Below are 13,136 nucleotides of genomic sequence, written 5' to 3' on the forward strand. Positions count from 1 at the left end.
ATTACAGTTAAACCTGGCAGTTTATAGCTAAAAGATGATCAAGCTTAAACAGAACAGATTGCATAGAAAATCTTGTGATTTTAACATGTAACTGACAGTGTATAAGCTTGTGAAAATGTGCGTGTATATGTGAGATATTTATTTTTATTACCCCAGAAGTTATTCATAATGTGGAAAATATGATTTTTTTTTCTCATTGAGAAATATTCTGCATTGGTGTAACGTACATTACAATTGGACGCTTACTTACCAATACCATTTCTATATACATATACATGTATGTATATCGAAAATAAAGGCTTTTTAGAAAGAAAAACGAAATAGCTGGGGCAATAAATATATAACAAACTCGGTACCAGTTATTAAAACTTATGTCCCTCATAAAATCATTTTCACTCAGGACATAAACTTGATAATAACTGGTAACTCATTTATCAAGGAAATAAGGAAATACTAGCTTTTGTTCTAAAATGTTATATTTAATTACAATTAATGTTTATATAAAAATTACTTTGAGTCCATTTTTCAAAATCGTATTTTGTAGCAAAACATTTTATATATGTGCACACACACAAACACACATATATAGCATAAAATATTATTTAATAATAACTGACAAGTGTGTGATAAAAATATGTTGATTGTGTTTGGAAATGATTGTATTTTATATATATATATATATATATTGCTAACTGTTATTGAGTTAGCAACACATTTAAGGATTTCAACACAGTTATAGTCCAGTCTAACCATGATAAATAATTTCAGATTACCAGGGATGGCAATTAAGAACTGCAAAAAAGAGGAAATCTAGAAGGGTCCGGGAAATTTTTGAAACCTAGTTTAAAATCTGTGCAATCTGACACATTAAAATGCGAGGAAATGCAATATTCCATGAGAGGAAAACTGCAGATCTGAGGCGAATTCCCACCCCTGGATTACACAAGATTATCTACAGTAAAGTGAATAACATCTTCATGTTCCGAGTACAATCCTTCCACTTACAGTAGTACAATTTGAATAACATTTTTTCATGTATCAGATAAGTACTGATCAACACGTATGAAATTTCCCGTTTGGTACCATTTGTAGAACATCTAAACATTTTCTCTTGTATTAAACATGTCAATCAACAGATAATCAAATACATCTGTCAAGAGTTCGCACCAATATTAAATGGCCGATTTATCCACTGCTTGAAATCAGTTTTAAACAATGTCTTGTATGAAGAAAATATATACCTAATATGGAAGTGTACTAAGTACTTAAAACTAGGTGGATACAGGTATAAACTAAATAGAGTAAATACTAGTAGATATCACTATCATGCAAGTTTGGCATCAAGGTGTGCAATAGAGCAACAAAATTATTTTCACAGCACCAATCTCTGGCTGACACACACACATGCATGGACGCACATGCACACTCACACATATATACTACATACTTGCATGGACATACACACAACACACACCAAAGACATACACAGACACATATGCATGAACACACACACACACACACACACACACACATACATGCGCGCGCACACACATGATCCTGCAGCCGATGTTGTTATGCCTTCCTTTCTTTGATTAGAATCTGAAACACAAACACAGATCAAGTTTTTACTTCTCTTGTGAAACATTAATTGTTCGTAACAGGAATACGTCTAGGTTTTACTTCTTCAATGGCATGTTTCATTATGTTTAATTAATTGTTCACTATATGCCAGTATTAATAACATATGTAGGTTATGCAACAAATGGTGTTTTCTATGTCACTGAAGTGAACACTCAGCTTATTACAGAAGACATGCAAAACAAATACATTAGTACACAGAAAAAGACACAAAATTCCAAGTAAATAGCAAGTGTAATTGTCCTAACACGTGCAAAGTTGTTTCCCTTTAGCAATTACAATCATTAGGGTAACAAATTTAATCTTACTTATTTGCTTAATCACAAGCACAATCCAACATATGGTTAAGAGTTGCTAACACTTAATCTTATCTACTTCCCTAACACAAACCTTATACAATACATTTGTAAGAATTGTTCCCCTTTAGCAATTACAATAATTAGGGCAACAAATTTAATCTTACTTATTTGCTTAATCACAAACACAATCCAACATATGGTTATGAGTTGCTAACACTTAATCTTATCTACTTCCCTAACACAAATCCTATACAATACATTTGTAAGAGTCGTTCCCCTTTAGCAATTACAATAATTAGGGTAACAAATTTAATCTGACTTATTTGCTTAATCTAAAACTCAATCCAACATATGGTTATGAGTTGCTAACACTTAAACTGACCTATTTCCCTAACACAAGCCCAATACAATACATTTTGTAAGAGTTGTTTCCCTTTCACAATTACCATCATAGTAACACATTTAATCTTACCTCACTAAGAATAACCCAGTTTTCACTCTTGGAATGAAAGTGAATTCGCAGCACATCTATTTTGCCCAGAGTCTCAGGCACCGTGCTTTCCACAAAGCCTTTGTCATTGAATAGTCCTATAATGTAATAACCGTTTTCCTTCGGCTGTTTCTGTCCCGCAAATAAATTCAAATCTGACAGGTCAATGGGGCCCTTGGGCTGCTGGGCTGGAAGAATTTCTACTGTGGCATCATACAACCGGTCATCCATGTGATCGATGTTACCACTACGAAACAAAAACCTGCAACAATGAAAATCATTTGTTAGAAATACAATTCGTATTTTCAGGTTATGCCAATTTTGAATTTGTGGAAGCCTGTTATTAGCAATGGGAACAGATTTGGTAAATTACACAAAAAAAACAACAACATTTAAATAAAAAAGAAAGAAAAAAGAAAAGAAAATCCACCTACTTTTCAACATTAACGGGTGGTGTAAACTTGAAGTCAATAATATCTCCCTCCGAGGGGTTGGTTGCCCAGAAGAATGTTTCGCCCACATAGGCCTTGAAGAGCTGATACTTCTTGTAAGTGTGCAGTGAGGTCGACAGAGTTGCTGATGGGTTCACATGGGCACGGAACAATCCCAGCTTTCCAAAATCTTTATCCTAAACAAGAACAATAATTCTGAAAACACTGCTAAAACAATACATGTCCACTACTGGGCCCCAACAACATTTTGTATCTCCTAAATTCAAGGGCCATAACTCTGTGAATAATGGGTAAATTACAATGAAATTAAAACTTGATCTGTAACTCTACATGATAGAGCTATCCATAAAATTTCAGCTCAATATCTTGAGACATTGCCAAACAAAAGGCCAGATTTTTCTCTTCTTCATATATCCTATGTTCAAGGGTCATAACTCCATAAAAATGGGTAAATCGCCATGAAAGTCAAACTTGATCTGTAACAGTACATGATAGAGCTATCCAAAAAATGTCAGCTCAATATCTTGAAGCACTGCAAAACAAAAATTCGAGGTCAAGGGCCATATCTCTGTGAAAAGTGGGTAAATCACCATGAAACTTAAACTTGATCAGTAACAGTACATGATAGAGCTATATACAACATTCCAACTAAATATCTCAAGGGTTTCTGAAAAAAAAAGTCCAGAACCAGATCACTCTCCATTTACAAGTATACATGTCAAGTGAAAAAACAGGACCCACGACCTCACTGTGGGCTACACACCTGTGATTGTTATATGTTCTCACGTTCAGAAATTTGTTTAATGACACCACTAGACCACATTGATTTATTAATCATCAGCTATTGAATGTCAAACACTTCGTAATTTGACATATAGCCTTACAGAGGAAATCTTTTATATGCAGCATCCAAGACAGGATAGCACATACCACGACCTTTGATATACCAGTCGTGGTGCACTGGGTAGAACAAGAAATAGCCAAATAGGCCCACCGATAAGGATCGATTCCAGACCGACCACGCATCAAGCGAGCACTTTACCACTGGGCTACGTCCCGCCCTTTACATGCATTGTGATGCACATTTATAGATGCAACTATAAACCAAGTTTCATTGATATAGGACTTAAAATTTTGTGAGAAATGGACCTACATGAGAAAACTTTACGTGTTACATGCGAAACTATTTTAATAAAAAAAAAAAAATTAAAAAATAATAACAAAAACATGGGATTGAGATGAACATATACTGATGCAGTTATGAACCAAGTTTTATTGGTCTAGGAATTACAGTTCATCAAATAATCTGACATATAGTCTTACAGAGGAAACCCACTACATTTATTCATTAGTAGCAAGGGATCTTTTATATGCACCATTCCAACAGACAGGATAACACATACCACAGCCTTTGATATACCAGTCGTGGTGCACTGGCTGGGACAATAGATAGCCCAATGGGCCCACCGACAGGATTCGATCCTAGACCGATTGTGCATTAAGCGAGCGCTTTACCACTGAGCTACATCCCGACCTTCAGCTGTTACAATGCTGACATGGTTTCAGAAAAGCTGAACATTATAGTGAGATAGATTTAAATTCAACATGCAAGCTTGGGTAACATGTTATATTCAAAACAACAAATTAGGCAACAATTTAATGGACTTAAATGCGTCAGAATTTTTTAAAAATATAAAATGTTTTATTTTGTGATCCTAAAATACATGAAACATTTAATTTAATTATTAAAAATTCTTTTAACGGATCGAGATAAACATCCACGAGTGCAGCTAATTGAGCTACGATTGATAGTGAGGAACAGAGCTAAATGCAAAACTCTAAGACAAGTTAAATACCAAAATGACACCTCTTTTCATTTTACGTAAAGCATGCATTGAAATGAACATCCACAGATGTTTAAACCACTGACTTAAATATCACGACGTTGGGACCTCTGTTTGTGGAAAATGAAATAGAATGCACACTCAACTCTAAATGCAGAGCAACGTTCTGACTTTATCAAGGCAATTGGGCTATTTCTCGTTCTAACCAGTGCACCACAACTGGTATACAAAGGCTGTGGTATGTGCTATACTGTCTGTGGGATGGTGCATATAAAAAAAATCACTTGCTACTAATGGAAAAATGTAGCAGGTTTCCTCTCTAAGACTATATGTCAAAATTACCAAATGTGTGACATCCAATAGCCGATGATTAATAAATCAATGTGCTCTAGTGGTGTCGTTAAACAAAACAAACTTTAAACTTTATAACAGTAACAAATTCAGGACTGTCCTTTTAAGTGGAGTATATGTAATATCTTGGTCGGCTTGGTGTTTATAGAAAAGACTGTTGGATATCAGTTGATTCATAAAAATGTCTCACTTCATTAAATGAATAGCAAAAAAACCCTCACAACCTCAAATCAAGTGAATAATCAAAAGACTGAAATTAAAAACCTTGAAACTACAGACCTTTAGTTTCTGGACTTTCCCCTTGAGGGACGATGTGACACCAACATGCTGAAAAAGGGACGGCTTGAATCTGCGGCGCACAGCAAGCTTCATACGGCCACAGTGTTTCTGGAAGAGAAGATCAAATAATCAAAAAGTCCATCCAATTAAATGTCTCACCTACCTTAAACTCATTTGGTATTGCTCATAGTTGCATCCATATATATATATATATATATATATATATATATATATATATATATATATATATATATATATATATATATATATATAGTGAAACCTCTCAAAACCGGACCGTGTAAACCGGAATTCTCTCAAAACCGGACATTTTTCATGGTCCTTTTTTTAAAATCAGTAAAGAACTTAACCTCACTAAACCAGATACCTCTTAAAACCAGACATTTTACTTGGTCCCAAGGGTGTCCGGTTTAGAGGGGTTTAACGGTATATATATTTTTGTTTTAAAAAAATTTCTTTACATGGTGTTAAATGCTAAACTATTTTAATTAAAAATAAAATTAAAAAATAATAATAACAACATGCATTGAGATGAACAGATATTGATGCAGTTATGAACCAAGTTTTGTTGGCCTAGAACTTACAGTTCATCAAATAATTCTCCACTTAAAATCTTCAAGTCAGTTTAACCTTCTCTGATGATCAGCAATGTGAGTTTGTGTGCGTGTGTGCATATACGTGTTTCTGTGTGACCGTCTACCTGTCTGTCATCTGTGTACGTGTTTTATATAATGATTTTCATTGCCATCATACCAAATCTTTCTCAGGGTTACAGACTTTGACCATGAGCAGGTGATCTAGTAGCCAGTCGATGGGTTTGTCTGCGTAGAACATGAGGAAGAACTCGACAACATATGGAAGATCGGCCGATTTGAACATCTTTCCTGAAATGACAAATTATTTAGTCAACCTTTTCTGATACATCACTGTGACCAGACTTACAAACTCACTCATCAAATACACAAAACTGTCTACAACCTCTGCAATTAAGAAAATGTCCACGGCAAAAAACATGACGTGGAAAATGTTTCTAATATAGTCCACAGCACAAAAACGTGCCATGGAGAATGAAAAAAGCCTCCACAGCAATCTTCATGGCATTGCCGATTGCTGTCTATTTCTCGCTCCAGCCAGTGCACCACGACTGGTACATCAAATACCGTGGTATGTGCTATCCTGTCTATGGGATGGTGCATATAAAAGATCCCTTGCTGGTAATCGAAAAGAGTAGCCCATGAAGTAGGGACAGTCAGTTTCCTCTCTCAATATCTGTGTGGTCCTTAACCATATGTCTGATGCCATATAACCGTAAATAAAATGTGTTGAGTGAATTGTTAAATACAACATTTCTTTCCTTCTTGTCAATTGCCGCAGGCAATTGCAGGAGTTGATCTACTGTTTACCATTAATCACTTGTTAAGGCCAAACAAAAAAATAGGTGTGTTTCTGATTGCACCCCCCCACCCCCATTCCCTTTCTTCCTTAATGTGTGTGTACTTATATAGCATTATCTATAAATAATATATATGGATTTGTGGCATAAACAGATGTTTAAAATATTGAAATAACCTGTACCAAGGCTATGTTCGTACATTCGGTTACTTCCGTGACCGACCAAGCTGTTCGGTGGTAGCTAATCAGGGGAAGGAACTCTATTATAAAAGCGTTTCCATAATTTCTCAATGTTTTTCGGAAGGGAATTACATGTGCAAAATGGATCGTATAATAGTACGTAAACAATGTGCAAGGAAGGAAATACTCTTGTTTGGTGATGTTGTCCTCTTTTACTTTTACTTCTTTTTTTTTTTATTATTATTTTTTTTTCTTTTCTTTTTTCATTTTAAGAGAAAAAAAAATTAGTGTCGTGGGGGGGGGGAGTAAAACTAGGGACGGTCGGTCGACCGGAAACACACCTATTTTTTTGTTTGGCCTAATCAATGAAAAGTGATTAACAACTACTACTTAAAACTATAGCAATGTTTAATCTTGTATGTAGAATCACAAAAATATACTGAACAAAATGTTTCATGTCAACAAAATTCCCCATTTAACTATTACAATTTGCATGTAGATCAAACTGTTAAAAAGCTAGTTTATAAAAAGCTAAAGTAGTGCTAAAAAGTAAAATAAAACTACATAATATAATACACTAGCTATCATGACTAACAACAACATTTGAACAGAAATAGTTTTTTTTTTTAAAATAACCTATAAATCCAAGAGCAGAGAACTCCAGCAACATCCAATCATCTATTTTCTGTTGATGTGCAAATGACTTCATGATTGACAGGTATCCAGGTTTGGCTATTACATCATCCTCCAGCTGTGAAAATAATAATAATATGGCTTAAACATACAACACAGTACATCGATTACAGTATATTTCAGTGTGAATGCAGGGAACATTCTGTTTTTAAAAATAAAACAAAAATGACAATTTTACATTTTAGAATAGTGTAGTAATCTCAGTATAGTAAGCGTTGGTGCAGTGTTCCTACCTGCAGTAGCTAGTGGAAATTTCCCCATTAGATCAGTTGGTAGAGTGCTGGACTTCCATACAGAAGGTATGTGGTTCAAATCCCCTGAATGGAAGCTGATTTAAGATTTTATTTGTTACATCTAAAACTTGCACAGCAAATGGTGAATCGTGAATTGATATTGAACAAAATGTTCAGTGACGATCCCAACAGTCCAAACAACTTAACAAATGAAGTTTTAGCTAAATATCTTTTTTGTTTGAATACTGTTAAACATGCATGTATTGCTTTATTAATAGCACGATTAGTACCCAGTAGATTAAATCTGTATCTTTCTGTGTTTGTTGGGGTTTTTTAATTATTATAATTATTATTAACTCTTTGCTTGCTGGTAAAAAAAAAAAAATAAAAAATAAAAAAAACCCAAGAGAGATCACACATAATTCTTGTCACTGGCAAAATTATTTACATATATTCTCAATGATTGTGGAGAGATACTGATTTAAATTTGAACTGAAATGAGGGGCCTCTACTAGGCTGCAAATTCTATATGCAGTGCTTTGACAAAGACATAACATTGGGCAGCATTTTCTGCTGACAGCATGCAAAAAATGAAGAAAAACAAATTGTTTTAAATATATGCACAAAATATTAAAGCATTTTCACATTATTACAAACACGCCAGTTTGTTTTAAGCATCCAGTTGATTCAATTAACATTTAGTGACAAATTCTAGCTTATATAAAAAAAGAAGAAGTAATAATTCCTGAATAACAGAAATTGTGCTGGTAATACTATAACTTGGCATATATATACACCAGCTACTTTAACAATAATTCAGATTTCTTTTATATACACTTCTGCATCATTGTAAAGGTAGACATACAATGTATCGCCATGGCAACATCTGCAATAACTGTAAATCAAGTAAAAGTGCGTAACTCTCAACACAACACAACAGAGTGCACAATAATAATATATTTCAGTAATAAACTAAGGTTTCTAAACCCTTGCTAGTTGTTAGTTGTCACTGCATAACCGTATCAGTATGAAAGAAACGTTTAGTATCCAGTAAATAATCGACATATTTAGCATGAAGAAAACACTAATAAGCAGTATTAGATAATTTATCATTTTATCATAAAACATAATCTTTTTATCAGGTACATGTACCCCGGTAGGTATGATCTGCTTGTTACCTGGTGGTAGAATGAGGAGCAATGAGCAGCAGGGTCGATTCCCCCCAACCCCCACTATGTTATTCTTGTGAAGGAAAGGAATAGTTAACATATATATATATATCCACACATTTTAAACTACAATACTTGTTTGTTTTGATTGAAACATATTGTATTGCTTTTTTAAAGAACAAATGGATTAGGCACACTTTATACAACTTACTAGGCCTTCTCCATATTGTTTGATTTCTAACATATATGTTTCAAATATACATGTATATGGCTATTTGTAATATAACAAATGGAAAAACCCAAATGCCACCACACCATGCTACTCATATTGAAAGCAGCAAGAAAAATTTCTAATGCACTTTCTCAAAGACTACATGTACATACTGCAAATCAGAAAATGTTATCAAATTTAATGAAGCCATACAAAAGACCAATAATTAATTGATGACGCTAAATCTAAAAAGAAAGATTTAAAAAATAATAAAAATGTAACAAAAATCTTATGTCGTATAGATGTTATAAGTATCCACATACCTGCAGTTCAAGATATTCAGGGAAATATAACCAGTATGACCCACGTGTGTCATAATGATTTCACGTGCACCACGAATGACGTAATTTTGTGTGAAGCGATGTCATAACTTAATGTGGCTTCCTCAGTGTAAACACTTATCAAAAATGACGTCATTTGGGGAAATAACGTCGTTTCGTCGTCTCTTTTTAGTTACATTTCAAACATTTTGACATGGTCCTAGCTTGTTATTTATAAAAATAATATTTTGGATAATGTCGATAATAAAGAAATTATTACACTCGCTGATTGTAATTGTACTGATTTTACGAAACTCTCGCTCGGTAAATAAAATAATCCTGACACTTGTTTTGTAAAATCAGTACGACACACAAGCTCATATAATAATCTCTATGTATTACCTACATGTATATGCATTAATTAATAAGTTACAATTTACTGTTATTATTAATATTAATTTTTTAAATAATATACCGACCTCACTAATGTTTTATGTCACCAATATGTTACTTATTTGGATTTTGCTTAATTTTAAGATTGCTAATATTTTATAATTTTACAGCACTACTGGCATTTATGTGACTGTTTTACTACTTGGATACAAATTACTGTTATTGTTATTATTAAAACAAATTCGAATATACTGACCTCGCTAATGCTTTTAGCCTTTATGTCGCTAATATGTCACTTATTTGGATTTCTCTATTTTAAGATCACTGATATTCTATGATTTACACTCACATGGTTGTTTTATTACAAGGTTACAATATACTAGTATTGTTACTATATGTTTTTGGATATACTGACCTCGCTAATCTTTCAGGTCACTAATATGTCACTTATTTGGATTTTGCTAATATTTATATATTGATACTATATGCTAATAATTGTAGCATTACTGAACAAAATTAATTTTAATATGTACATATTTCTCATGGAGCAATAAAATGTCCTTTCATAAAACACAAATTAAATATAATCCTGACTGATATCAGAATTTATCTACATATAATTACTGCACATGTGTTCCTTTCACTGCTTTTGAATAGTATAATAAGCCTATGCTTTAACAAATTGTGATTTCTATCATTGTCATATTAGTTTGTTTTTCATGTATTAATTAATGGACCACAATACATGGTACAACTCATTTTTACTATTTACATGTATGTATTTATGAATAAACTGATTTGATTTGAATGTATCAACAGGAACCCATTTTCTTACACACCCGTTAGTGAAAACACCATGCGCTATTTATGATAACACATACCCTGTTTACACACATAGTGATATGTGTGTTAACAATTTTAAGACATACGACTGGCTGCTTCTAGGTGATGACCAGGTCACCAATGCCATATATTCAATGAAAAACAACACAATGGAAATTGATTACCATGTGACATATAGTTAACCTGACAATCATGTGTCTGTGACGTGTAAGTCAGCTACAAGTGCAAAGGGTTGTTAATATCTTTTAATCTTTTAAAACCTGTTTTTTGAGGATATGTAAGAAATAGAATAATACATTCGTGTCCGTTAAGATACCGTTTATCTCACAACTTGTTGTTTAAAAAAATGTATCAAACTTGCTTTAGCTCATTATAGATACATTTTAAAACAACTTGTGAGATAAATGCTATCTAACGGCCACTCATGTATTATTCTCTATGTGACTTGGGTGACTGTTTTCCTGCAGCCAGCTCCATCTTGCCCTCTGCTTGCTAACAGTTAACTGCTGTATCACAGGCTTTCTCGACAGGCTTAATTACACAATGGCACTGCGTGCATTAGGTAGAGGTCAACTCGGAACTAATTAACTGCTTTTCACTGCAGGGAACACATACCTGCCATAATGAATTGTTCTTTAATGTCTTGAAGCACGACACATCTAACACGACAAGCTAATTAAATAGGAGCAAATTACCTGACAATGTAACTGTCATTCGGTACAACAGAAATTAGATTATTTCTACAAATTAAACAGAAGATAAATAATTTTTATTATGTAACTTATAAGCAATCAAACAGTCCTCAAAATTGACACAAATTTGCGGTGGTAATTTAGTACAGGTAATATAACAAAGTAAAAACCTGATAATGATTAAAATGCGATTGCAGATCAATTTTGCAACAGCTTTTTGTGGCAGAACTGTTGATTGCTGTTGTGAATTTACATAAATGATTTAACGACACCACTAGATCATTTGCAGGTAGTACTAAACCAAATAACTTCCGGCTGGGTCAAAGTTCGAGGTGCACCGAACTTTTGATAGAGAAGTGAACACCACAAGTCCTGTGATTGGTTATAAATGTGAGTGTGTTGGTTGTAAAAAATAATAGTTTCATCTGGGTAAAAAAAATATGCAATTTTATTTCATCTATTACCAATGTGTCAAGTAGCCGTGTGCTTGAAACATGTATAGGGTACCTGTAAAAAAAAGTACTCGAATTTTGTGCGGAACTAGGGTAGTCATAGATGCTACCCGTTATCTCAGAAACGAGCAGCTTGACCCCCAATTTTTTCTGATTCACTTTAAGTGTGAGGGGTGGTAGTATTTATATCCGTGGCGTTTATGTCGGTTGATACGTTGCAGTAGGAGTTTTAGCCACATATGTTACTATTGTCGTCTATGGGATTTGATTTGGTAGTATACACCCTATAGCACATATTCAGTGCATAATAACAAATATTATGATTTTGTCATTTTATTTAATTAAACTATACTGGTTGATTAATTAGCTATCACTCGACCATGCAAGTTCACAATGCCCTTGACCATGACAATAATCTCTGTACATGGCTCTGAATGGAGTTTGAATCAAAGTTAGCACTGAAGAAAAGTTGGTTTTGGCCTATAATTCATACTGTAAAGATTTCAATAATTTCTTTTTACATGGTATTCGACTTGCCATATACAACTGCTCTTAAATATGGTATTATATATAGGCAACCTGAACTAAGATTTTAATAGCAATTTACTTTTTTATTTTAAAAATAGCATGTGCCAATAGTGGGTTAATGTCTTTAGTTTCCATTAACATTGTTAAATTTTTATGTATGAAATTCTGAAAACTCAAATTTGTAAAGAACTTGATTTGTATTGTTATTTTGACATATTTATAGGGTGCTACGTTATATTTTAGACAAATTTGTAGTTTTATGCAAAATTTAAAGTAAATTTGAAGAAAAACTTTTACCAAAAACATAATTAAATTTGTTGTCACTATTGTGCCTTCTGTTCTTGTTTGTACATAACAATAAGGTTGTTAAACATATACTTAGATCTCCAGATCATTTTTTCTTTCTTAATAATCACTTAGTTAGCTCTCATGAAAAGCATTTTGAGTTTATACTAGATTCAAAACCAATTTTTTTCAGATTTGATTATCTGCCTTGGATTAAGTTGATAATTTATTTTATTGTTAAAGCTGTATTACCTAATGTTACTAGCTAAATAAAATGCTGGATTACAGATTGTAGGAATACATCTAATGTACATATTGTATTCATCCGGATTAGAAAATAATGCAAGAAAATAGATGTTCGGGTAATTTTGTCA

The 13,136-nt window shown here is 33.2% G+C and overlaps 1 protein-coding gene across 1 annotated transcript in view; it reads right to left on the minus strand.

The window, feature by feature from the left end:
• Positions 1-595: 595 nt before the first annotated feature.
• Positions 596-13,136, minus strand: part of LOC121376562 (alpha-1,3-mannosyl-glycoprotein 4-beta-N-acetylglucosaminyltransferase B-like) — a 65,808-nt gene continuing 53,267 nt past the window's right edge. Inside the window, exons 9-14 of the mRNA XM_041504477.1 lie at positions 7,580-7,694; positions 6,125-6,255; positions 5,354-5,461; positions 2,862-3,055; positions 2,410-2,689; positions 596-1,599 (exon numbers count right to left, since the gene is read on the minus strand). Coding sequence (XP_041360411.1) covers positions 1,573-1,599; positions 2,410-2,689; positions 2,862-3,055; positions 5,354-5,461; positions 6,125-6,255; positions 7,580-7,694 — 855 coding nt within the window. The 3' untranslated portion in view covers positions 596-1,572. The remainder of the gene's footprint in view (positions 1,600-2,409; positions 2,690-2,861; positions 3,056-5,353; positions 5,462-6,124; positions 6,256-7,579; positions 7,695-13,136) is intronic.

This window comes from Gigantopelta aegis, chromosome 6 (assembly GCF_016097555.1).
Source record: "Gigantopelta aegis isolate Gae_Host chromosome 6, Gae_host_genome, whole genome shotgun sequence".
Taxonomy (NCBI): Eukaryota; Metazoa; Mollusca; class Gastropoda; order Neomphalida; family Peltospiridae; genus Gigantopelta; species Gigantopelta aegis.